This window comes from Pteropus vampyrus, unplaced genomic scaffold (genome assembly GCF_000151845.1).
Source record: "Pteropus vampyrus isolate Shadow unplaced genomic scaffold, Pvam_2.0 Scaffold674, whole genome shotgun sequence".
Classification (NCBI taxonomy): Eukaryota; Metazoa; Chordata; class Mammalia; order Chiroptera; family Pteropodidae; genus Pteropus; species Pteropus vampyrus.
The window spans coordinates 233,673-260,808 of NW_011889455.1; the positions used below are offsets into that span (position 1 = coordinate 233,673).

Below are 27,136 nucleotides of genomic sequence, written 5' to 3' on the forward strand. Positions count from 1 at the left end.
TTTTCAAGAGAGGACAGGAATATAGTCTTTAGTGAGGCGACAATATGCCATGCTAAAACCTCGAGTACCATAATTAAAGGAAAAAAGTGAAAATAGATTTTTAGTAGATAACTAGCTGTCTCTGCCACAAACCACTTCAAATATTTGGACATTTTTAATGTGTTTCTCTAAGCAGCCAGTTATTCACAGAAAATAGGCAAGAAAATGAGTACTAGGTATTTCAAGAATGCTAGTTAATGAAATGATAGAATTTTTACAGAACAATCATACTTTCTTCACTTTGATTATTAAGATTGATTTGTCCTACTTCTGTTTACATGGTCATTTTTATGGTCCCTAAGTATCATGCAAATGGGGACTGCCTGTATAATATTTCATTTGAAGAGATTATCTGGTGGCTCAAATGGAATCTCTTTCTAGGAAAGTGGGAGAAGGGTGGTAACTCCTTTGTGTACCCTGAAGTTCCTAGTAAGGTGTAAGTGTTTAGAAAATATTGGTTTCATTGATTCTGGGTCAGATGAAGAACAGTGGACTAATGTTGAAAGAATATTAGAGACAAGGTCTATACTTGGTCTACACCTAAACCTAAGCTTTAGTTTTCTGATCCATCACGTGAGGATAATAATAGCGGTTCCATCTATTATGGGGTTGTTTTGAACACAGTACATAGGAAATGCTAAATAAATGTCTACAGAAAGAATGATCTAGGACTCAGTTTCACCAAGAATAGTTACTCCACGAAGTGCTCATAACCTTGTGATTACAATTGAGGCTAGAACATTAAGGCTACCTGGGTGCTGGTTAGGATGAAAGTAAGAGTGGGGGCAAAGATTTGGAGCAGGAAAGCCAAGTTCCTTAAAGGTACATACACACATTAGGACCATATTTAATCCTTTGCCCCAATACTCATTCCCATTACCTTGACATTTGTGCTCTCTAAACAGAGGCTGAATGTTTCAATTTGGGAAGAGGAGTAAAGAAACGAACCTTGGGTCTGCCTATGGGTCCTCTGGTGGTGTATATTCTTGCCTTTTTGGTTTCTCCCTGTTGTCTTGCTCCTTTCAGAAACAACAGCAACAACAACAATGAAGAAACAAACAAATAAATAAAAACATGCTCATCTTCCACCTCAAAAAAGATCAATCTTATGATTGTCCACACTGAGCTACTATTGTTCTACATATTCTTTCAATTTAGTTGCTACCTCATCCGGTTTTCTGAAGCTCTTTTCTCAAAGGCAGCCAGTGGCTTCCTAATAAGCGTCCAGTAATTAGCACTTAGGTTCTCTGATCAGAAAGTGCAGCTTTCAGTCCACTGACCCCACTCTCCTCCTTGGTGCCCCCTTTCTCCATGCTCCTGTGACATAGCACCAAAAGTCCAAAGATTTCTTGTTTCTCTTGTCTCTAAATGTCTCTGTGCTCCGTCTTCTGACTTTGAGCCCTTTATCTCTGTTCCAAAAGTTCTGTAAACTTTTCATCATTCCAGCTGTTGGTATCTCACAAATCTACTCTTTCAGCCCTCACCCCTCTCTAGACCCATATTTCAATTTATACAGCTCCCCAGCATCTCAAGTTCAATGTGTCTGCTGTAAGAGAGTATTTCAAATGTGTTTTTCTCTCCCTTGGCATTCATTCGAACTCCTCACTTCTAGAAGCAGGTCTTGGTCCAAGCTAAACAATTAGATATGGGAGGAAAAGACACTCTAGGTCGGTACAGAGAACAAAGGAAACCGTTCTTGACTTCAAAGTTCATAAAGACATTTCAGTTAAAAGGTTTAAATGTGTATTTTCCAAAAAAGTCCACCAGATAGATGAATTCTCCATGACATGACATGAGCAGCTTTGCATCTCTTTTGCAAATACCACTGGTTATAAGCACCATGAAATCATCATGGGGGCAGGTACCCAGGAGCAGTGTTAAATGTCTTATTGTTATCTGATGAGGACTACTCAACACTAGCCCGATGCCCATGGTTCTTTGATTGCTTATCAGAAGGGACACCTGCATGTATCCCAACACTTTATTCCCAACGTTTTCCCAAATGACTCTCATCCCACCCTTTTCAGTTGACTCATGACATTCTTAGGCCTCCTAGAATGGATGTTGAGAGCACTGCATAGTGAAAGGGTACATGGCCAGGAAGCTCCTCTATCTAGGTTAGTGGAAAACTGGAGAGCTTTGGTTAAATTGGTAGAAACAACTCTTTTAATAACTGTCTGGATCAAATTGATTACCTTCTCTCTCCTCTGTACTTGCGAGTACTTCTTTCTGAATTTCATATTTGTATTATTCTCAGATTCACAGGCTCAATACTCTGGAATCATCTTTAAAAATTTCTCTCCATAGTAGGCCTCTAAGATGTTGTTTGCTCACCCTTTTTCTAGAAATGACATCCCACACTACTATCCATCTTCCCCAACACTAATTATAGTAGATCTGCATGTTCTAACATGATCCCATCTTTTATCCCTGGCCATCGTTCCACTGGGTATCTGAACCAAGATGGAATAATTAGAGTATTTGAAGGACTTAAATTGCAAGTAAAATAAATCCTGATGAACTGTATCTTAATTTATTTTTCTCCCATGTAACAAGAACCAAAGGTAGGCCACCCAGAGCTGGTGCATCTGGATGTCATCAAGACTCCTTCTATCTAACTGCTCTACAAACTTTTTAATGGGACTTTCATAATCTTGGTCACAAAATAGTTGCTGTTACAACTCCAGATATCACATGCATATTACTACAGGGAAGAATTATTGACAAGCTAAAGGCAGAGAAGGTAAAGGACTAAAGGGGCAGTTACCATGACTCTCCTTTTAATAAAAGTTTTCTAGAATTTTTAGGTAGTATTTACACCTCTATGAAAAACTAATTTTAAAATTACTTCAGTTAAAGAACAACCAAGTTAGCAACACTAAATTGAATTAGATATTTAACCTACGTAGTTTAAAAAAAATATTTTAATAATCTACGTAAATATTTGCCTCTAAAGACCTAAAAGTTTAAAATACAAATTCTAGAACAAAAATGTAATAAGTGCGCCAAGGCAAACATACCAGTTTGGCAATACTTAGTTCATAATTAGCCTGAGTTTCTGTATTTAGCCAAAAGTAAGAGAACTGAGTCACTGTGACAATGCATTTCTTAAGTATGGCTCTCAAAATTTGGGAATTGGTGAAAATAGTACGACTTAGTAAAACTAGTAAGAATTATGGGTGTGTGTATTTAGAAGGCAGTAAAACTGTCAGAGGAATGTTCGAATCCCTTCTAATTCTCTCTAGAAAAGGGCAGACTAATATACTGTTAGCAGGCCTAAAGTCAGTTATGTTCAACAGGCTTTTGGGGAAGAGAGGAGGCGGAAAGTTCATATGGATTCTGAGAAGTGTGTGAAGTTTCAAAAATGATAGCTAATATTCCTATACCTCCTGAATCTGTATAAGGCTAGTCAGATTCTTTTTGGCTAGTAGGGTCACACTGAATACAAAGTAGTGCAGTAAACTGTGTTCAAAAAAGCATGAGAACCCCTACCTTACGTTTTACAACTTATCATAAACTTATAAATTGTCCCTGTTCACTTTCTGATGCTTGAAATCGCTTGACTAGGGGACGCCTTTTATTTCGCACTGACAAATCAGGCTTACAAGTATCCTTTTTGGAAACAATTCGAACCTGCAGAAGTGTGATTTAAACTCATACTATCCAGGCTGTTAAGGCTTTTTCTCAGTAAAGCATTATAAGATGAGGGTAGGGAGGCTGCTGCTAGTTAGAGGAGGAAATGAGAGAGGTCCTTTGCATAGACAGAGAGGCTAAGAGAAGGGAGGAGAACCTGGAAACTAGTACAAATTGGCTCAAGACTAGCCTATTTGACTGAACAAATATTCAAAATAGCCTGTGTCTGCTTATTTTTTACTGACTTTATGGGTATTTGCAGAATCAGAGCAATAATGAAGGGAGTTCTTAAAGAAAAATGGGACAGAGAGGTTTCATTATTGAGGTTCATTTGTCACCACTAGGCCCAGTCAAACCCCACCACAAGCATCTAGAAGAACCAAACCACCCTTCTAGAGAGATAATTCTTTTCTTTCTCAAATCAACCTCCCAGTAAGCTATGGCTAAAAGCTCCCCGCAAAAGTAGTTTATTCACTTACATTTCATACAACCTGCTGAAGAGTTAAGCCTGCCCACTCAACCAACATCGTGTTCCTGTGTAAGAGCTGCCAGATGCAGTTGTGGATGGATAAACTACACTGCCTACAAGTGGTCTGCCCATAGCCATGAAAGTTCTATCATTGAATCTTGACAATAAGAAAAAAATTGCAGAAACTACCACCAGTGGCTTAAATGATCTACTACTAGAAACTAAAATCATCCTTAAGACTTAAGGGACAAAATGGCCACTGACAGTTATTCTTACACTTTTATGTCCAGACAACATGAAACCGTGGTATGGTGACAGAAACAACAACAAAAACACCTTGTAGTGACCTCACCTTTAGAAACAATAGGTTAAGGATAAGACATGGTAGTGCTAACCACCATGTCTCACTTCTAGTTAGTTATCTGCTAAAAATTTATTAACTAAAGGGATTTACTGGCCGGATCACTGCCTATAGGTACAAAATATTTTAACAATGACACATTCTGCTTCTGTACCCCTGCTTGCTTACCCACCTCTTAGTTATCAGTTAATGAATGGAGGAGATATAGTCTTTTGTGTAAAGATTAAGGATGTGGGGGATGGAATCGAGGGCTTAAAACCTTTGTGCCCTTGCGTCTCACGGGCTGCTCCTTTGCAAGGACAGCCGCAGGCTAATAAACTGTCTCTTGGATTAGAGCACTTGAGTTGGGCCTGGTTATTTCGGTCACAACAACCTGTCCATCAAATCTATGTTAGCTTCTTTCCTCATTTTTTTTTAAAAGTGTGTGTTTATGTTTTGGGGGTGAGGGTGGGGGAAGGAATGTGAATGTTTGTCCTGCTTAGTTTATAGGAGTTGTTGGAAGTACTAAACCTGAGAAATAGTTGGCAGCACCCTACAGCTGTAGGGTAAGTATTCCTAATTTCTTATTCCTTTATCAGACACACCAGGTCATGAGTTTCATGCTAGTTTAAACAGTCACTATGCTTTTTCTATCTTTAAAAAAATCAAGTAAGAACTGTGGGAGCAAGACCTAGGAAGATTTTAATGATTTAACTGTGAAGTTGACCCCAGAGAGTCTTTTCCTAGGATTTCTTAGGAGCCCTTTTCTAGCTTTTCCCACTCCCTTTAGAAACTCGCCTTTGGATAAGGCGTTTCCCAGGCTCCGCCCCCACCAATCTTACAAATTCCACAAACTCTATGGGATTAAAACAGGGAACTAAGGGGCATTCTTCAGATAATAGAGCCAGGATTTGCAACGCTGTTTGACAATGTTAGTCAGGCGGAGGTCTCTGGCCACATTTCTGCCCCTGTCAGTCCTCTCCGTGCAGCCCTACTTTGTCCTCTCTTTGTGGTTGATCCAACAGCAGACCAGAGGTTGTACTTAACAAGAAAGCCTCTTTTATCTTTATCGTCGCCTCCGCCGCCCTCTTGCACCTCCACGCCCAGCTCTCTTCCCGTCGGACCCACCCTTCTGGGGACGACGGATTCTTTATCGCCCCGACGCAGGCGGCGATAAGAGCCGGGACTACAGCTCCCAGAATTCCCCGCCTCCCGCCCGCTGTCCGGGATCACGACCCGGTAGCAGCTGTCTTTCGCCGAGAGTTCCCTGTTCCAGGGCGGCTCGCCTGCTCCGGTCTCCCAGGGGCCTCAGGGACCAGTCACCGGGACGCGGGCACTGCCCAAGAGTGACAGCGCGGGAACATGGCCTTGCACCTGGGCAGGCTGAGCGCGGGTCCCGGCTGGCGCGCGGCGCGGGTTGGCTGCGGGGAGCTGCGCGCTTGGTCCCGTGGCTGCGCGGCCGGACGCATCTGCCGGCCCCCTGGCACGGCTGGCACCGAGCAGAGCCGCGGGCTGGGGCACCGCACGAGGGCGGGAGGCAGCCCCTGGCTGGGGACCGGGCTGGCCGCGGCGCTGGCGGGGATGGCCGCCGCCGCCGCCGCCGCCGCCTTCCGGCACGTAGAGCGAGCGGAGATGGTACCCAAGAGCTCGGGGCCACGGAGCCCCTCGCTGGGGAAGCCGGAGGAGGAAGACGAATTGGTCCGCCGCTGCAGCTGCTTCATGGCCTTGCCTGTGACCGACCTGCGCGAGCTGCGGAGGAGGCCGGACGACATGAAGACTAGGATGGAGCTGCTGATCCTGGAGACCCAGGCTCAGGTGTGCCAGGCGCTGGCACAGGTTGACGGAGGTTCCCGCTTCTCTGTGGACCGGTGGGAGAGGAAAGAAGGTAAGAAGATCGGTCCATGGGGCAGGGAGTGAAGAGGCGGGCAAAAGAGGTCAGGCTTTAGATTGCAGGCAGATGATTCAGAATAGGCGATGGGAGTAGGAAAAGGGTACCTGCTAGATTAAAAGGGACACACACCTTTGAAAAGATTGACACTGAAAAGAGTCTTCAGCCCTCTTCTTGCAGGAGTGGACCCCGATCTGCTGTCTAATTATAGTACTGGACATTTCAAAGTCTTTGCAATTTTATAATGGCATTTTTCGTAGAGGTTTTAAGAGATATTTCACGCAACAAGCTTGGATGTCCAAATTTGTAATTGACCATAGATTTCCCCCACCTTTCATCTGCTTCTGTAGATGGGTTTATACCTTCTTCGGAGATGGAAAGAGAAATTCGGCCCCTCTTTGCTAAAGTGTCAGTCAGACTCCTCCAGCTGAGGGTATCGTTGTTTCGTTTTCCCATGTTAAACAAGAAATATTTGATTGACTGGTCAGCACTTAACCAAATGCACCCATCAGATTTCCTGCTAGTAAAATCTTTTCTTCCAGTGGCAAATACTTCAGTATCACAACCCAGTTCTTATAGTCATATATTTCATGACTATGTTATTACCTGGACAATGAAACCTCACATTTTGCTCATAAACCTGAAAGATTTCTGACTTTTCTTAGTTGGGAATGGAATACTACAGCAACTTCTCATCAACCGATTTTGGGCCATGGTACTGCCACATTTATATTAAGTGAAGTTAAACCTGGTTTTCATAGTGTTTCCCATCTTGTAATGGTTTTAAGTGAAAACCATCGAACTAGGACACACAATCTCAACACTAGACTAGCTGTGTAACCCTCAGAAGTTACTTGACTTTTTTTGTGCCTCTGTTTCCCATCTATGTAATGAGATTAGAAATAATATATGATGGTATTTTAAGGATTAAATAAGATAATATATGTGATGTGCTTAAAATATTGTCTGATGCATAGAAAGCATTGAAACATTGTTTGGGCCACTTGCCAGCTCTGTGTTCTTGGAGGAGGTGTTTTGCCTTTCTGAGCCTTAGTTTTCTCATTCGAAATATACAGAGGTTGTTGTACTGGATCATCTTATGTCCCATCCAGCTCTAAAAAGTCTTAAAATTAAAACAAGCCAAGCATGAGCCTTTATGAAGCAGTTGCTGTTGTGGTAATTCTAGTGTCTTAAAAACAAAGACCAGCTATTTGTAGTAATAGTTCATGTACCTAAATGTTAATGTTTGTCTTGCTCAGTTTAAGGTTCCAAATCCCTTCAGTGATCAAATATCTATTGTTTTGTTTTGTTTTAATTTCTTGTAAACAAAATTAAAAGGCAGAGCACACTGGGAAAAAACAATTGAAACAATATGAAGCACTTAAAAAGAGTGTTGTAATAGTACAACACTCTTGAAATATACCCATTCCTATTTTTAACCTTAGCTTTCTCTCATATTTTATAACCAATAGATGCCATTCTGAGCAGTAGTATTTGAAGAGAAAAATGTGCCAGTGATTTATTTTAGTTGATGGTATAAAAATGTAGAAGAAATATTCAGTTTGGTGATGTGGAGAGATAATATTTTCCTATAATAGAAAGCTAAGCTAGTTATCTGATTTTATTTTACTTAAAAAATTATAAATATTCTGATATTATGGAAGATTTAGAAAAATGGAGAATGAAAATAACTCCTAATCCCACCACCTTCATGCAAGGGTTGTTTTCAATTTGCACTTTGTTTTCAATTTTACATTCTCTTACTTTACATTTCTATAAACAGGAGGTGGTGGTATCAGCTGCGTACTTCAAGATGGGCATGTTTTTGAAAAGGCTGGGGTGAGCATTTCTGTCGTTCATGGAAATCTTTCTGAAGAAGCAGCAAAACAAATGAGAAGCAGAGGAAAAAATCTGAAGACTAAAGATGGTAAACCAGACTGTCTCAACAGCCTTTAATAGTCCCTGCGAACCTGTCCGCCCCCCGCCGCCACACAAGTTTTATTTGTAAAATAAATATTGCTTCTGTATAAAGCCATTTGGGTACATATGCCAGATAAACATGTTCATAATTACTTTTTTAGAATTATATTTTAAGAAACTAATTAAAAAGCAGTTTTTGAAAATTGATCCAGAATCCATGTTGGAGTTACCAAGCCAGGTGATTGAGTGCAGCTTACTGCATATTTTACTTTCCAGGTAAATTGCCGTTTTCTGCTATGGGTGTGAGCTCTGTGATCCACCCTAAGAATCCTCATGCTCCTACTATCCATTTCAACTACAGATACTTTGAAATAGAAGAAGCCGATGGTAAGGATCTCTGGAGCAGTGGCAAGTATTACTGTGTAAAATGTGTATTTAAAAACAGGTTAGAAGGCATTACATATAAAATTGAGAAAGAACAAACACAACCTTAACTAGATTTTCTTCAGGAGGCATAGGAAGATTTATTTCTCAGCAGGTATAATGGATTATGCAGTGGACAAGAGAAGTAAAGTGGTATTGGCTGGACTCTGACCTCCCCATATTTCCTCCAACAAAGAAAGAATGATTTAATAAACCCAAACTTAAAGTGCACACGGGGTTCTTTGCAAATATAAACTCAATACACCCAAAGGAAAACATGGGAAAGGTTATATTGAAATTGAGAATTTGCTTTTGGAAGATACCTTCCACCTGCATAGCTTTGCTCATCAGCAGTGCGTTATCAGTGGGTTCAGGGTGGGCTACAGTTGATCATGCCTTATTATGGACATGTAGTTCCAGCTTAGATCTCCCATTAGCTCAGCCAGCTCTTACCACCTGTCAGAACATCTGTACAGTGCCACGCTACTCCTATTGGTGTCTCTGTAGGTTATAGCATTTGAAGTCAGTGTATTTAACTTCATTTTGAACCCACTTGGTTTGGCTCTACCTTTTAATGTTTAAAAGTTGGTAACTGGTACTGACAACCTGTAGACCTAATTAAGTACATGAAGTAGTTATTCTCAAGTGGTAAGTTGTCTCCTTCAGCAAGTGCTTTTACCCTTTCTGGGAGAAAGGGGAGGGGGTAGTAGTGATTTTTAATATAGGAAATATCAGAATATCCTAGGTTTTTTTTATATATATATATTTACTTCTCAGCAGGTAAATGGATTATGCAGTGGACAAGAGAAGTAAAGTGGTATTGGCTGGACTCTGACCTCCCCATATTTCCTCCAACAAAGAAAGAATGATTTAATAACACACACACACACACACACACACTCACTCACTCACTCACTCACTCACTCACTCACTCTAAATGCCTGGGCCAGATATTTGCTTTTTTTTTTTTTAATGACCTAATGGAGGCATTTAAATTCATCATGTGATTCTAATATTCATCTAGCATTGAGATCCACTGCCTGGTCCACCTGTGTGGTGTTTGATCATTCACTATCATGCATATTATTTCCCTGCCTGGTTCTACTCTCTCACTTTTTAATTTCCTATTCCGGTTTCTTTCTTCTTTACTGCTGCTTTTCTACCTAGGCCTTACTGGCCATTCAGAGCTAAATTCAGTTGAATGTTTTTTGATTGCCACCTATTTCATGCTTAATAAAATAAGCCGATAAATTAAGTTCGCTAATACAGTGAGTAGTATGCTGCATCTAAAATTCCAGAGTCCACATCAGATTCACATGTCTTGATTTGTTAGGTAACAAGCAGTGGTGGTTTGGTGGTGGATGTGACCTTACTCCAACATACTTGAACCAAGAGGATGCTGTTCATTTTCACAAAACTCTAAAGGAGGCTTGTGACCCGCATGGTCCAGATCTCTACCCCAAATTCAAAAAATGGTAGGTAAAGGTATTGAACTTGTCGCGACCCCTAAAGTATATTATATTCCATTCCTTTTGGAGATCCCAAAAGGACTTTTGAATAACGCAGGACAGGAATCCTCTACCAACGGTGACAGCAACCACTATGTCACTAAATACCTTTTCAGTTTATGAAGATTGAACTGTTTTCTTTGCCCATCATAAGTGAGGTACCAGTTTTAGATGGTCTTCATAATATATGTACTTAGGAATATTTGAATGTCTATAATAAGAATTGGGTAGCAGCATCTTTTTGATTCCAAATGATTTAGAATATAAACTTTAAGGTGCTCTATTCCAAGAATCCAAGACTTTTTAATCCTAGGGTGGGAAATTCTTATCCCAGATGAGAATTATTGTTTTCGCCATGGGAATGTGTGAGGGCATAGGAAGGGCTGGTGAACTATTCGGAAGAGATGTAAATGTACCAGAGATTTTGGACAAGGAGAAAAGTGGAATTGGAAAGTTTGTGAAAGAAACGCTAATGGTAAAGAAAAGAAAAACAAGAGTTGTGAGGAGACCCAGGATGTTTGTGGTAGAATGGAATCTAGGCATAAATTGTTTGGAGTAAGAGTAGAGTAGTCAAACTGTTTAGAGCTAATTGACATTCTTGAAAAAAGAAGAACAAAGAGTTTTCGTTTGTTTTTTGTTTGTTTTGCTTTTAGAACTAATATTGTGGAATCTTGAATTTTTTATGTAAGAGCATAGACTACAGCTTTAAAATTCTCAGAACTAAGATAAGACATTTGAATATTCTCTTTGATTTTATATTACCACTGAAAATTACACAGCCACAGATGCACAGATATAAGATGGTTTTTTTTTTTTCCTCTAATGAATCAGTATCCTTCCAGGAGGACTGGTAGGATAGACATTCCCTTTTTTTGGTTTCCTCTTTTTGCCATTACTGAGACGATTTTATCTGGGTAATATTAGTTAATAAAACGTCTAAGGTACAAGCTAGTTAAGAAGTTTTTAGTATAAGTATTTAGCAAATTTAATTTCATAATTTCATGAAGAGAGATTTTGAAATAATGTGATTTGGTTAAAGCTGACTTTACAGCCTTGCTCATGATGTACTTTATGTTAATACAGTGTGGACGCAAAGAAAAGCCAACACATTACACTTGAGGTGAATTATACCAATGCAACATTTCTGGGAATTTGCATCTTCCACCTTTTTTTGTTTAACCTATTTTTAATAAACTTTTAAATAGCTTTGAGTTTTTGTACAGTTTTTCTACTTAAGGACTCTTATTCTATAGAGATCATTAAAAGAACCTTTTCTACAATGTAAACTATTCTGCAGATTTAACATTTAGGAAATGACTTCTTAGTAAAGGTGCTCTAGGGGGAAAGACTCAAGAACAGTTTGATAGTTTCATGTGCTGACTCACGAGCCTTTACTATGTTGGAAGACTCTATTCTCTGAACCTTTCCCTCAGCCAGCCCTTCTCTCAGTCATGCTTGCTATAGAGTCATTAAATTTTATTGCTAAAAGAGACTTTAGAGATTATTTACTATACTTTCCTTTGGTGAATAAAAAACTGATTGAGAGCTCAGGGGTTGGTGCCCAGTCATGGGCTTGGTTGGTGTCACCGTTGGTAGAGGATTCCTGTCCTGCGTTATTCAAAAGTAGCATTGCTTTTGAGGGCAGCAGCATCACTTGTTTCAAGAAATAGAATATTAATACTGGGCTTTTTGATTTTCTTTTTTTTTCTTTTTTCTTTTCTTTTTATGCCTACAGCACCGGGTCTTCGTAGGTGGTCTCCCATCCAATTACTAACCAGGCCCGATCCTGCTTAGCTTCCAAGATCAGATGAGGTTGGGCATGTTCAGGGTGGCAAGGCTGTAGACTGATTTTCTTTCATTAAAGATCTTAGAGTGCCATATCCTTTAGATAGCTATGTATTAAATTGCTTGCTTGCTTGCTTTGCAGATAAAAGAACATTTTCTACATTGATGCTAACTGCAGGAAATCTGTGTAAAGACTTAGTTTCATTTTTGTAGTTGGGCAAAAAGTAAGGACACTGTGCTGGCATTAGTCAGGGTGCTCTAAGTCAAGGGTTCCCAACTCCCCGGGCTGGTACTGGTACATGGCCTGTTAGGAACCAGGCCGCACAGCAGGAGGTACACTGCTGGTGCATGAGTAAAGCTTCATCTATATTTGCAGCTGCTCCCCAGTGCTAGCTTCACCGCCTCAGCAAAACCTCAGATCATCAGCCATTAGATTCTCATAGGAGCACCGGTCCCTGGTGCCAAAAAGGTTGGGGACTGCTGCTGTCGGTTGAAACACTCGCATTGATTTTTATGCTTTTTTTTTGTCTTCTATCCCTGATTTGGCTTTGCTCTGTTTTCCAGGTGTGATGATTACTTTTTTATAGCCCATCGTGGGGAGCGGAGGGGCCTTGGGGGCATCTTTTTTGATGACCTCGACTCTCCATCCAAGGAGGAGGTGTTTCACTTTGTCCAGAGCTGTGCCCAGGCTGTCATTCCTTCTTATATACCTCTTGTGAAAAAGCATTGTGATGACTCATTCACTCCCCAGGAGAAGCTGTGGCAGCAGCTCCGGAGAGGACGGTGAGTGAGGGAGAGGAAAATAAATCATCTCATTGCATAACTGGTCTTGTTTCATAACTGGGTGGGAGGCGGAGCAGCTGTAGTAATAGTGGGTGGTGTGTTATCTCGGGCAGATACTTTCTCAGGGTTGTATTACTACTCTAATTTCATAAGTAAAAGAATAAAAAATTTTGTAAAATAGTATTATAGAGAGAGCAAAGTTTATTTCATTTGTCTATACATCAGAGATTCATAACAGGCATGTGTTAAGTACTTGCTAAATTTAATTCAGCTGATTTCTTTTAGTCTTCTAGCAATACCCTCCAGCCTTATGCCACAATAATGGACATCATTTAATGTTTTGCTGCTTTGAAAATTTGGAATCACACCTTTTTTCATTCAGGTTTTATGGAAGTTATGATGGAAACAATCATGTTAGAAATTATTTACGCTAATGATAATATCTACTAATTATGGAGTCTTTGCTGTGTGACAGCCAATATGTTAGATAGTTTGCATCTAATTTTCTTCACAAACCTGTGAGATTGCTGTAATTGTTATCATTTTATAGATGATAAAACTTATTTTCAGAAAGATAAGTTCCTTGCCCAAGGTTACACAGTTGGTAAATAAAAGATTCCAGAAGTGGAACCAAGTTGTCATGACTTCAACACTTGGGGTCTTTTCCAGACGTGAAGGACGTGGTTGCAGCAGGTCTGTGCTTCTTACCGTGATACTCACGCTAGCCACCCTGCTCTGTGCATGGAACTTGGGCTCAGTTGGGTGACCAGCATGAGGTTATCTTCGGCTGGGATATACCTATTAATCAGCTCCAAATAACTACTTTTCCAGTTCACATGCATTTCTCATTGCCATCTTAATTCTGTATATACTACTGGTCCATGACTATAAAATGGATTTTCTCGTTTGTGTCAATTCTGTCTTGGGCATATGAAGCTTTGGGTACTCAAAGAGGGAAGTCTAGTGCCCCCAAAAGGTCAGCTTAAATAACATTCCAAGTCTAAAGATAGATGTTTGTGTTTATTGTTCCTTATCACTGTCTGTGCTATCTGAGGTCCCCATTTATAGACTTGGGAAAATGAGAGTTGATTAACTTTTCTTAGAAATTTCTTAAACAATGCATCTATTTTGGGACATGTTTTTTGTTGTTGTTCCCATGATTTCTCAAATACACCTTTACTTCTCCTCCCTTCACTTGACATTTATCATGTGCCCCCTATGTCTAGGCACTGTGCTGGCTACAAAGGTAAGCGTAACATGGACCTGCAAAAACAAGCTCACATTTTAGTGGGGAAGGTATACCTAAGAGGATGATTAAAAAAGAAAAAAAAAAGGAAACTCTATGGGAAGTACAATGTTCTAGTTTTGCATACGATTTCGTATGTAAAGCTGGCAGGTTTTGTGAATACCAATGAGGCGAAGCCCTTAAAACTTTTTGGACATAGGAATAATATTTTTTTCATTATTTAATGACAAGACATTTTGAAGTTCCAGTGGTGTATATCATTGCATGTTGGTGTTTTTTGAGTTAGGTATAAGGTGTAAGTGTGGGGTGTTAAATTTTCTGGGGCGTGGTGGGTAACTATTCTTCAAGGAGAGTCTCCTACCATCCTTATCTCTGGGCCTTAGGATGGCAGTAAACTCCAGGCCTTAAGATAACCCCAGCTTTTCACTGCAGTTATCAGCACTGTCTTCAGTTTCTTACACTGCATTCATAACCCTATCTCTCTCCTTCACAGGTTGCTCTTCTCCACCTCCTCCCACCTCAAATATGAGTTTCCCTTGCAGTGGTCAGACTGCTTCTCCTTTGACTTTACAGTCTCTTATTTGCAATTTCATTTAGTCTCTTCTCAGTTACAACTTTTCTCTCCCCAGACTTTGATATTCAGTTTGTCTTATAGCCTTTTTTTTTTTTTAACTGTAGGAGAACAGAAACTAAAGATCTTTAAGTTGTTGTTTTGTTGTATTTTGGGAAAGGGAAACAGGATAAAATTTAGGCATCATTTAAGTTGGAGGGAACGGTTGAGGTCCATAGTTTACAGATACCTCAAAGAGGATGAATGTATGGAAAGAATAGGAAAGATCAGATCTAAGTGAAACCCAGTGGAAGTCAGAGAGGCCAATGTAGGGAAAGGGGGATCCTTTACTTAAAAAAGGAACACAGCACAGGGATCCTGCAGAAAGCTCGTTTAGGGAGCGCCTTACCAGGGTCTTTGAAAAAGACATTAGTGCAAACTAGAGAACCACAGCCATTCCTTAAATACTGTGTTTCAGAAAAGTAGTATCAGGGTTCACAAAGGGGGCTGAGAGACTGAAATCCTTTTCTATGGTCTTTTCTGAGGAGGAAGTTAAGCAGATTCACTTAAAGTATCTTTTGAAACAAGCTAAAAAGGTATTGTCGTTAGTGTGTGAAATTCAATGATAAATAATGAGGGCTCAAAAGGAATTCATAGATAATTTATTGAAATTTTTCTCAGACCCTTTGGCAGGTTTCCATACAGAAGGATCCTTTCTACAATTTGTACTCTGGGATTTTAGAGATTATTTTTTTCTGTGTGTGATTAAATGTAGTAACTAGTGATTAACAAGTATATCTGAGGGCAGGTTAGATCAAGAGAGTAGTTTCCGAGTGAGTTGAGAAATGATCTGAAAGGGGGACTATAGACATTTTTAGATTTATGGATCATTCTAAATTTTGGGGGGTAGTAGAAATTACCTTTTTGTAAATGGGGAGAAGAGACTCTTTTACAAAGGATCCCATGATCCAAAAGGCAATCACAGATTTTTAAGTTAGGCCGAGTTTAGATCTCACTATGACAGTTTATAGAAAACTAATATACTGAACCAAGTTTAGATTGATGCTAATAAAACAGCACTGCAACTCAACTCCTTTTATTATGATTGCTGTTAATCCGCAGGAAGATTGAATTATATTACTGCTTATTAATGCTGTTAACTACTTCAAAAATATATTAGTAAACATTATGAGATTGCTTTTATCTGCATTTGGCTGTTTAATTACAAGAATTTTATCTTGTCTTAGTACATGTGAGTTAAAGGCAGTGAAATGAAGTCTTTGACTGAAACATCTCAGACTGTGGGGGAGGGCCAGAGGGAGCTGTGCTATCCTGATAAAGGGTGCCATTTTTTTCCTGTAATTGTGCCTTGAAGTTCTCAGCTTTGTGTTCATTTTGTTTGTTTATTGGAAAACAACCTTCTTATTTTATAACTGCTCTGTGTTGGGGCCAAACATATATCCTATTGTTTGTTGGATAGAATACCCTTTTATTTATGCCTGTCCAGATGGAGAAAACTCAACTGACTGTAGACTGGTTTTCCTTGTGCCTATTCCAGCTGATTAAGGGAGGATGGGTGGGAAGAAGCCCTCTTTTAAATATTCATTACAGGTTAATCTTAAGAAAGATTTTACTCAGCTGGCCCTTAATGTAATTTGATGTCTTTATGTCAGGTATGTAGAATTTAACCTGCTGTATGATCGGGGTACAAAGTTTGGCCTCTTCACTCCAGGATCCAGGATTGAAAGCATCTTGATGTCTTTACCTCTAACTGCCCGGTAGGAATAGATTATTGTAATAATTATTCCCCCACCCCAAACCTCTTAATTCCCACTAATCATGAAGGTTAACACTGCAAATGTCTTAACCTAAAGATTTCACTGGTTTTGATATTGCTGATTTTATAAGAAAATCACAGTCAAATAAATAAGAAAAATCAAATTTTTTTTAAGGGGTGGCAAGATGAATGGTAGAGCTCTGCGTGTGAGAGCAGGGAGAGGACAGAGGGCGAGGGCGAGAGGACAGGGTAGACGGTGGTGTCTAGGGAGCCAGATTAACCTTCCCTACCTGGCAGTTTTCTAGGAAGAGCTACAGGTAAAGTAAATAAATTTGAACATATCAGCTTTTTAAACTTAAATTTATTAGAAATTATTGCACTTGTGAGGAATTGTCTTACTCTCCAGTATGAAGTATTACGTTTGTTTGAAAGTATGAGGGAATCGTTTCGGATGCTTGCCATTCTCTCTGTGCTGCTCTGGTGAGCTTCTATAAAGGTTAAGCGAATCTGTGTGGGGAGTTCTGAAGACATATTTACATTGGTGCTACTGGGTTAATAAAAATCTACAACTGGCTTTGTTGCCTTTAAGAAAGTGAGAATGAGGTGTGTCTAGACTGAAATAGAAATATCAGAGGACAACAAAAATTAACATTGCCTGTTTTATAAGAGCTAGAATTTTTTTTCTCCATGAGTTTAAATGTCCAAATAAGAATGGACTACTGGATGGCATTGACGGTCTGCCTTGTATCATTCTGCTGTCCAGATCTAGCCCTATGAGATTAGTGCCCACTAAGATGTGACTGCCTTCAGAATGGCATTGGCTCTCTCCTTGTTTAACAACTGTTTGGGGATCTCATGTCCTTGGCTAGAAGCTCACACATATCACCGTTAGGTGTTCCTTCTACTCTAGAGGTGAGATGGGAATAAAAAGTAGAGATGAGTTCCTAAGGCCTCTGGTAGTCTACCTGATCTCTGCTGTCTCCTAATTATAATGCACATTCTAAACTGCAGGTATGGGCAGGTTAGAAATTACTCCCTTGCTCAAGTGAGTAGAATTAACACAGCAGGTCACTTTTAGATTCTTATAGTCTATACCAGCGATCTGCAAACTTAAGACTGCAGGACAAATCCAAGTCCACCTGTGCTAAGCCCTTGAGCTAAGAATGGATTTTACATTTTTAAAGGATTTATTAAAAATAAAAGAATATGTAAGAGACCATATGTGGCTCCACAAAGCCTAAAGTATTTATTATGTGGCCTTTATAGGAAAAGTTCACCACCTTTTGGTCTAAACCACTATTTCCCAGACTTCATACTACAGCTTAACCATTTTAACCAAATTTGTATATTTTCTGAGGTGTTATTTACTTTAATTTTATACTTTTTTTTCCTGAGAAAGAATTTATTTTAAAATGCAAACCAATATTATTGCCATAAGTAGAAAGTAACACATTAAAGTAAATGCATAATCATTAAACTAAAAAACGTTTGCCCATGGATCATCTCAGGTCCTACATGTTATAAAACCTCAGTTTATAGTAAAAGTGTATTTTGGCTCTGGGATATTAGTATTAGCCAAAATATGCTCAGGAATTATTAAGAAACTTGATTTCTTTAGCAGAAAGTATTTTTTAAAAGCCCGGTGGGTAAAAGACATATTAGGCACAGGGTAGACCAAGAGGTATAAGACATTTTTTACACTTTTAGAATTTTATTTTTCATTTTTCTTAAGAGATAAGTGTATTGTTTATTATTATATATTTATTATTACATTTTTTGCTTCTGTTTTGGACCTGCACAGATGGGAGTACATGCATTCACCCTCAGAGAACTCCAGAGAAGCTGAAATTCTGGAAGTTCTACGCCATCCAAAGGATTGGGTGCATTGATGCAGGCAGAGCAGCCTTCCTGGGATTTGGGGACCCAGAATGTGTGCTCCATTCCACTGGCTGGCACCGTTGCCACTACGTGGCAGTAGCTACCTGTGTCTTAGAGCCCCGGTCTTCTCCACTCTGGAGTCAGCCTCCTTGGTAGGTGGTGAAATGTGTTTTAAGCACCACAGGTTTCCATTGGATGTTGTCGATGACAGGTGGTGAGATGGCCGTTGTCAGAGTCAATTGGTTGATATAAAACTCATTTATACTTTTAGAATCATTTTATGTGACTGGTTTACAAAATATGACATTGAATTTCCAAGTATTGAGTTAAGGGAATCTAAAGATTATTTGTATCAGGAAACTTCTCATGTTATTTTCATATCATGTTTTTTTAAAGTTTTAGTTTCTCTCACAAAAATCTGTCCTGGAATAAATCTTATTTTCATTAATTCAATGAGGTTGAACTTATTAGTTATTTTAGAAAAGCAACTTGAAATTAAGGTAAAAAAGTTTTATTTTGTGTTTACTGAAAGTGTTTCTTTGATCATTATCTTTATGTAATTTTCTCTAGAGATGATAGTATTGTAAAATATTTTTTATAAATGTATATATTTAGGAACACTTGAAATTTTCTTAGTCTTTGCATATGTTGCAATTCAGTGATTACCTGTAGTTGTTAACTCTAACATGACATCATTGTTATTTAAATAAGGGACATTAAGTTATAATTTGGTTTTTGTAGAACTGTAATTTGTTAATGTTGAGATTCTCTGCACTTTTGAATGTGAAAGCTTATAACTTTAAATTCTGCTATTTAAAATTTTCTATTCCAGACATTTTTATGTGGAAATTTAACCTAAAAACAGTCCTGGGGATATTATGAATTTGGAAAATGTTTCTCACTTGGGAGGTGATAAACATTTTCCTTCTTTAATTAAAGCAAACAAATGTTATAAGTGTGAGAAACATTGACATTTTATAAATATATTTTTTTGGCAATATGGACTAATTGAATTATCTTCTTTTTATATTAGAGATTCTGCAACTCTTATATTTGCTCTTAAGAGAAAATTACAACCAAATTCTTAATATGGCTTCTTTGTTCACATAATAATATGAATATTTTATTTTACTCATAATTATATTGAAGTTTGTAAGGAATAGTATTTTCCTACATATTATTAAGCATTGTCTTAAAAAATGTTGAATGTATATGATTGTGTTTGATTCTTTAGGGTTGGAAAATGTATTAATTCTTCAACTTTCTCAACAGATCTGCTGATAAATTTTATGAAATATGATTAAAATTTTTTTCAGGATAATTAATATAGGAATGACAAATATTTCTTAGTACTAAAACTATAGTTTCTCATTCCTAGATATTTTACCCAAGAAAAATATATTTTGCACTCAAATTTTCATAGCAGCTTTATTCACAGTAGCCAAAAATTAGAAACACACAAATGCCCTTCTGCAGGTGAATGAATAAAGAAATTATGATATATCCATATGTTAAACTACTACTTAGTAATGAAAAAGAACAATGATTGATAAACTCAACCACATGATGAATATCAAAACAGCATTATGCCTAGTGAAAGAAGCCACACAAAAAAGAACACTCACTGTATGATTATATTGTATGTAAAGCTAGAAAAGTCAAAACTCTAACAACAGAAAGCAGATTGGTGGTTGCTAGGGAATTGGGCTGGGAAATTGATTGTGAAAGGGAAAAAAAAGAATACTTTCAGATGATGGAAATATTCCATATATTGGTTGTGGCAGTGGTTACCAGACTATACATTTATCAAAACTCATTGAACTTGACATTTAAAATCATGGAATTTTATTGTTTATATGATTTATACTTCAACAATGCTGTTTAAAAAACCTGTAATATAAGCATATAGGAACGAGTGTTTATATAAACCTCAGTTTACCTTTTACAATAAGAAGTCCTTTATCGTATAGATCTGCTAGTATATTTGTGTTTAGAGCTATTAGGATCTGGGCATTGGACTGAGATAAAATTTCAAAAATATTCTGTGCATGTCAGTTTTTCATATCCTTCAGCAACAATGTATTTCTCCTACAAATGAGATTGTCTGGGATAGGGGGAATAACAGTTGCATAACTCTTGAAAAATAGATAATTCTGCTGTTACTCAAAGTAAATTTTCAAATTCGTATTGATGTCTATTCTGAATCTACTAAAGGCAGGGGATACCTCCAGATGGCTCGGATCTCTAATTGCTGCTGTCATTCATATGTATGTTAGTGGTCATAAGGGGTGGAAATTTGTGGGGAGGGATGTAAATGTTTTGGAGTAAATTTCTAACCTGCTTTATGTCTATCACTATTCTCTGCCTACCCACCTATTGAACTAAGTGATGAAATAAACTTGTGCATGCTGAAGAGCACCAGATTAGAAGGCCAAATAATCTGTTCATTTATGACTTATGCTTCCATATGTCTTGCCATTATATTCATCAAGGCTGGAATCATCTGCAGTTGTTTTACTCAAACTTCTGTACCTTGGCTAGGACAACTCAAAGGCTAAACTCATCTTGGACTGTAGACCACGCTGTCTACAGGTGGCTCAGAACTCATTCTAACCAAACAAGGCAGAAGCAGCATGGTTACCTTCTGATTTAGCCCCAGAGGTTATGTAGTGTCACATTCCATTGGTTAAGTGAGTCACTGATGCCTGTTCCAGATTCAAGGGGAAGGGAATTAGACCTTAACTCAGTGGGAGGACTGTCAAAGAATTTGTGGTCACCTTGAAAACCACCATATAGCTTTTTGTACCCAAAACCACAAAATCTACTTGAGTCTTTCCCTCCCTCTTTGCCCTAATCAAATCTTGTTGAGTCTGCCTTTGAAACGTTTTTTTGATTTTCTTCCTCTGTCCACTGCCACCACTATACTTTGGTCTCACATTCCCTCTCACCCCAAATTTGAAAATACCCTACCTGCTTCTGACCTCCATTTTTTCCCTTCAGAATTACTTCCCCAAATCCCATTATTACTGCCCTCCCCGAATAGTCTAAGCATTCCCCTTTGTACAGAAAAGATTCTGAACTCACTGGCATTCAAAGAAATCCACCATTTGACCCGACCTCTCTTTTCAGCCTTATCTTCTTCATTTCTCCCCTGCATGTCAGCCTCAGACTACACACTCACCACCGATCATTTTTCTGAACATTCCCTAATTCCCTTCCATCTGGCCTTTGCTCAGGCTGCTGCTGTCTCTGCTTGTAATCACTGATGCTCTTGGAAGGAACCCATCCTTCCATACCAAAGAAACCCTCCTTGGAATCAATCTCTTATAATTTTCTCATTTTACCATTACTATTGCTCTCATCACAGTCTGTGTTCATGAGTCATTCAGTGTGTACTACACTTATTACAAAATATTTAAGGTAGGTTTTTTTCTTATTTATAATGCCTGCTACCTGTGAATGATCTGTTAACCTTTGTCTTCAACACTTTTGCAGTGTATTGCACCAAAGTTTAGAATTGTTTGGCTTTATAATCGTCTTATTCCTAGTCTGTGAAGACACAAATTCCCAGTATACATCTCTTAAAAGCCCATTTAGTAATTGTTTTCAGAAGTGTATTATCCCTGCCATAAGTATTGTGGATTTGAAATCTCACATTTAAACATTTGATCTTTTTACCAGAGAAACACATGTAAAATTCCAATTTCATGATAAACCAAAGTTACCACATTTAAGTTGGTGAAGCTTAGACATTTAGAAATGGCTTGACTAAATCCTGAATTTGGTATTGTTACCTGAAACCAAGTCATAGGTTGTACAATATCAAGCCCCACAGACCTGATTCACAGGTGTTTCAATACCAGTTACACACTAGCATATACCAGTAGAGCAAGGTAATTAAACTGCATTTATCTTCCAGTCAATGTACTTGGTTTGGGTTCTAGACATTAAACTCATCAGTATTTTAAAGAATCCTTCACCTATTCCCATTCAGACTTTGACACATTTGAACATAAAACTTGGCATAATTCATCATGGTTTCCATTAGTTTAATTAATTTCAATGACAAATATAGTCACTTGGTTTTGTAGTCATTTAGAGTTGCAACATCAATTCTGTCATGGATCCATTTGCTTATGAAATGGTTGGGGAGGGATCAAATTAAGTTCACAAAGTTGTGCCAGTTGAATGCCTCTATTATTTAACAGCAAGTGGATAACACATTTATAAATAAAAGTCTTCATAGTGATCTATGCTGAGGTCTGGTCAAAGTTGTTTCTATTTTCTGATTTGGTGAAGCACCCTGAGGCTTTTAGAATGTTCCATGTCTGCTGCTTGGCATCCTTCTAACCATAGTTATAATATGCAAAATTTCAACCCAGCTTATCAATTTCTTATAGTTCAAGTTGAAGTTTTTTAAAAATGATTCCGTAGCTATCCTCAAAGAACATTTTAAATAATATACACATCAGTACAAATAAACTTACTACTGATAAAAATAGTTTTAATTCTTTAATGTTTATTTGATTTGATAAGCTATTCAACATGTGAATATTTCTAGAAAATAAGGACCTACTTTTAAGCTTTTCTTCCCTCTCCCCTACCATTTTAGTAATGCGAGGAGATATGGTATCTCCCTTGTAACAGCAAAAAACAGCCTCAGATGACACTTTAGCATGTGGAACAGAGACAAGCCATTTCTGCTGTGCCAGATCAGAATCTCTGACACAGAACCTGCGAGCATGATAAAATGTTTGCTGTTTTAGGTTACTAAATCGGAGTGGCTTATTAAACAGCAATAGATAACTAGAACAGGTTAGATGCCCTTAAAAAAGAAGAGCAGTTTCGATGAGCTTGACATGCCTGCAAGCTCTCTATGCCAGTATTTTGAGATGTGAATTTAAAGCTCATAAGTTCAGTCTAGAAACATATTTGCCAGTTATTTGTGTAAAGGTGATAAATGAAAAAGTAGGTGAGCCATCTGAGGAAATGAAGGCAGTATGATAAGTATGATAAGAAACGAGAGTCAAAGACTGGACTGGGGGCATAAAAATGAGCACAGAAAGAGGTGTCAGGGAAGGAGGCCAAGAAGCAGCTTACTGAACAAATGGACATGGAAAGGGACAAGCTGAGTGTGATTGTAATAAGGGTTAAAGCATACAAAGCTGTGTTTCTACATATAGGAGAAGCTATTTATTAAAGTAACATATGTCCTACGTAATATTTTGATAAATCAGGTATTAAGTTCGGATTTTAGAAATGATCCTAGTCCCTAAATTACCAAGGTATTCTTAGGTACTAAAATTTAGGTAATAAAATGATCTCCAGTTTTTCTCAAATTGTGTTTAAATATGAAATTCTTTAAAGGACCACTAGGTGGCGCACACTTGCTCTATAAAATCTGATCCTGGATTCGCAACCCCCACCCCCACTGCCTTAGGGGCTGGGTGGGAGTGGAGGATGAGAAAGTGAGAAGTGAACAAGGAGGGAGAGAGAAGAGGAGAGAGAGAAGGGGGTTGGAATAGAAGTGGAGAAAAGGCCAGAAAAAAAAGGATGGGGAAGCAGGAAAGGAGAGAAGATGAGAGAACGGTTTGAGGTCTCTCCATTGAATTATGGTATTGTTGGAGAGATTATCTAAAGGAGTTATTACATTTTTAATCAAGCACACTTTAATTTGACTATGATGTTTATATCGCGAATGTCAAATGCTTATGTTTCATTTCTCTATTACAGAGAGAGATTCTGAAGTCGGTAATATTTATAATCCCAATAATGTTGAATTTTTAAAGCAGGGGTCTCCATCTGAGTTCCTAGGGAGTTCCTGAACTGTGAGTTGCCTGAAATCATGACAAAAAGTGTGCATTTTTTTTAGAGTCCGTAATGTTAATTTGACTCTCAAAAGATGCATGATCCTGAAAAGACTGAGGACTTTTCCCCCATCTAAATTGGGAGTGGTATATTTCCTAGGGGGTGCATGTGATAACTCAATGATGAAACGTAAGGAAACATTTTTATCCTTTCAAAAGTTCTGTTTTTGTGTGTAATAATTTGTCCATAATAATTAGTACATTAATAGATATATTCAATTCACAAATAAGGATTGGGGGGTACAAAATTAGCACAATCAAAAAATTTCAAAACTTACTTTTCCAAATAAGTAGTATACATTTTTATACTTATAAGGACTAAAAATGAAAGAGAAATCAGAAAGAATATCTTGATAAAGAAATCATAATAATAAAGCTGAACTTCTTACCTCTGGATGATATTACAGAGGAAATGGTAATATGCTAATTTCTCATTGGTTTTAGAGGGAACATAATAGATATTGTCTAAAGAAATGGAGAACTAGATGTTAAAAAAAGATGTAATAATAGAGATATTAGCTAGAATAGAAATATAAACCAGAATTATCCACAAAACTCACAAACTATATCGAGTGAAAAAAACAACCTGTAGAATAATGCATATAGTATGATTTTTTTTTGTATAAAATTCAAAAGATGCAAAACTAGGTCATAGACTGTTTTTAGGTGATAAAATTCTAGTAGAAACCAATGACAAACACAAATTCAGGTAAGTGGGGAGGACTGAGGTGGGACTTACAGAGAGCTTTAAAGTTCTTAGCAGTGTTTCATTTCTTGAGCTGGATTCTGGTACACACGTGGCCATTTCAGCATTTCAATATATCAATAAGATATTTCTTAATATCCTACTCATTTTCTAAATATTAATATATTAAATATTTAATTATAAAACTTTTAAGCTAGGAGCAGAAAAACTCTGTTACCTACATGTACCTCTGTACATCCTGATGTGTGTTTCTTTAAAAAAAATCAAATATTTTTTTCCCTAACATTTAAATTAATGCTATACTTTGTGGAAATTTTGGAAAATAAGCAAAAATATCAAGAAGAAAATAACCATCACATTTCATACCACCACTCAGAAATAACTATAACCACTCAATATTTTGGTGAATTTCTTTGTAACTCTTTCGTGCATATATGAGTATAGTTAAATCATACTGTGCATATAATTTCATATGCTGATTCCTGCCCTCCGCCCCCCCCTCCCCCAACTTTATATCTTAAGCATTTCCCTCTGTTATTTAAAACCTTCAAAGACAGAGGACAGGCTGGGACTGAAAATAGAGGGTGTCTTGAAAATGAGCTACTTACTAGGGGCTCTACACCATCGCCAACTCTTTTCCTCCAAAAGACTGTGGCCTCCAGATGGCCAGGAGATTTAAGGGTTCCTTTCTAGAAAACTATTTTCTAGAAACATCCTAGAGAAAAAAAAGTACTTTACCACTGGGAGCTTTGGTGTTTTCACAAGATGATTAGCTCTTTCATTTGCTTCCCCTCATCCCTTTCCACCACGAGAGCTTCCAGTGTAATTTTTAGTGCCTCTTTAAATGAATGGGTCATTAGATATTTGAGGAAAATCCCCAAATATGAGAGAGAGAGAGATAAGAAAATCAACAACAGGCAGACCTCCAGTTAATATCCTCAAACAGATAAGGGATTAAACTTATTATTTAGAAATATGGAGGAATATAAAAAGGGGATAGACCTAGTAGATTTAAAAGTGGTTGTTTTTGGAGAGCAGGACTGAGAGTGGATTAGAAATGGGGCAGAGAATTGCTGTTTTTAATAAGTCTTTACTACTGTTTGATTTTTTTTTAACTGTAAGCATTTATTAGATTAATAAAAATATTCAAAAGTAAAGGCCATGGATTTTTAAAGGTCTCAAAACTGTTTTCATTATGCATATTTTTCTATCATATAGGTGTTTTTTTAAAATCAGAAAGAAATTTCCATTATTACCATTAATTTCTTACTTGAGTTGCCATTACTTTATCACTGTTTTTAAAAACCTCTTCCTGTTTTTAACCTTTTTGTTAAGATTAATTAAATTTAGATTATCTTCTAACTAGTTCTAACTATAAGATATCACAGATGCTCAGAGAAAAGAGTTAACATCGCAATAATTCTTCAAGATTCATAGAACTTCTTGTGTGGCACTCAGGGATCTTTCTATGCTAATAAGTAAAATTATTGTTCATGAAATTCAAATCGTATAGGCATGATTTCATACACATCAAGGTACATGGGGAAGGCATTTCAGAGGGTGAGCGCTGGACAATGTCCCAGATATGTGGCCTCTTCAAAGTTCTTGTTTGGGAGTTTAGAAGTTACATTGAAATCAATGACCATTTAACAACTTGATCAGTTTCTGGGGTTATATCTTCTAAACATAGCAGCCCTTTGGCTTGACTACAAAGGCATCTCATGAGTTATAGAGGAATTTGAACGTATTTGTGTTTGTGAAGAAAGAAACCTAAAAAAACAAAAACAAAAACAAAAAACAACAAAACAACAAAATAAAACAAAAAAAGCACATATTTCAGTTTTATAGCTCTATGTTTTCTTCCAATGATAATTTAGTAACAACTCGAAGGGCTTGCTACCAGTGGCTGAAAAACCTCAGCATGGCTTGGAAATCACCAGAATAGGGAAATGAAAGGAAAATTACCCAATTAAAGAACAAAAACCCACAACTCTTTACTGTTCTCCCTTGATCCCCACCAAATTAGAGGAAGTTCAGTGGTGTTGAACTTCCCGGTGTTGGGAGAAAATATCTGGCTTCCTCCCTGGACTATCACTCAATCTATGTGCTACCACTGCAGTGTCATTAATTAATTCATGGTCAGATTGGTGTGAGATACAACCCAGGTGAGCAAAGAGATAAACTCGAAAGATATTTTCTGTTTAGGAAAAATGGAGCACAAAATGAAGACTACTTATTCCTGAAATCATTAGGCTTTCTCTCAAGGCCAGGTTCTTATGTGGGCAGGTAGGGTGGAGTCCTCTCATTCTTATTCTACTTTTGTG

At 37.8% G+C, this 27,136-nt stretch overlaps 1 protein-coding gene and 1 pseudogene across 2 annotated transcripts; one reads left to right on the top strand and one right to left on the bottom strand.

Moving 5' to 3' along the window:
- Positions 1 to 5,229: 5,229 nt before the first annotated feature.
- Positions 5,230 to 20,662, top strand: CPOX (coproporphyrinogen oxidase). 2 transcript variants are annotated; one of them, XR_002778223.1, is made up of 8 exons: positions 5,230 to 6,366; positions 8,153 to 8,296; positions 8,566 to 8,676; positions 10,046 to 10,187; positions 12,570 to 12,788; positions 16,258 to 16,362; positions 18,163 to 18,333; positions 18,766 to 20,662. XR_002778223.1 is itself a non-coding variant. In XM_011385224.2 (7 exons), the coding sequence occupies exons 1-7, from the start codon at positions 5,844 to 5,846 to the stop codon at positions 18,248 to 18,250; spliced, it is 1,332 nt and encodes a 443-aa protein (XP_011383526.1). In that variant the 5' UTR covers positions 5,230 to 5,843; the 3' UTR covers positions 18,251 to 18,687. The 2 variants fall into 2 exon arrangements, 1 of the variants encoding a protein (XP_011383526.1); XM_011385224.2 differs by lacking the exon at positions 18,766 to 20,662 and having other exon boundaries at positions 18,163 to 18,687.
- On the bottom strand, positions 11,947 to 12,065 carry LOC111733884 (annotated as a pseudogene).
- Positions 20,663 to 27,136: the final 6,474 nt, after the last annotated feature.

What these genes read in the sequence shown, in the direction of transcription:
- CPOX (XM_011385224.2), top strand. Translation starts at nt 5,844, where the DNA reads ATGGCCTTGCACCTGGGCAGGCTGAGCGCGGGTCCCGGCTGGCGCGCG. An exon ending in AAATCTGAAGACTAAAGATG is followed by an intron (nt 8,297 to 8,565) that starts GTAAACCAGACT and finishes TTTACTTTCCAG; the next exon opens with GTAAATTGCCGTTTTCTGCT. An exon ending in TGAAATAGAAGAAGCCGATG is followed by an intron (nt 8,677 to 10,045) that starts GTAAGGATCTCT and finishes TTGATTTGTTAG; the next exon opens with GTAACAAGCAGTGGTGGTTT.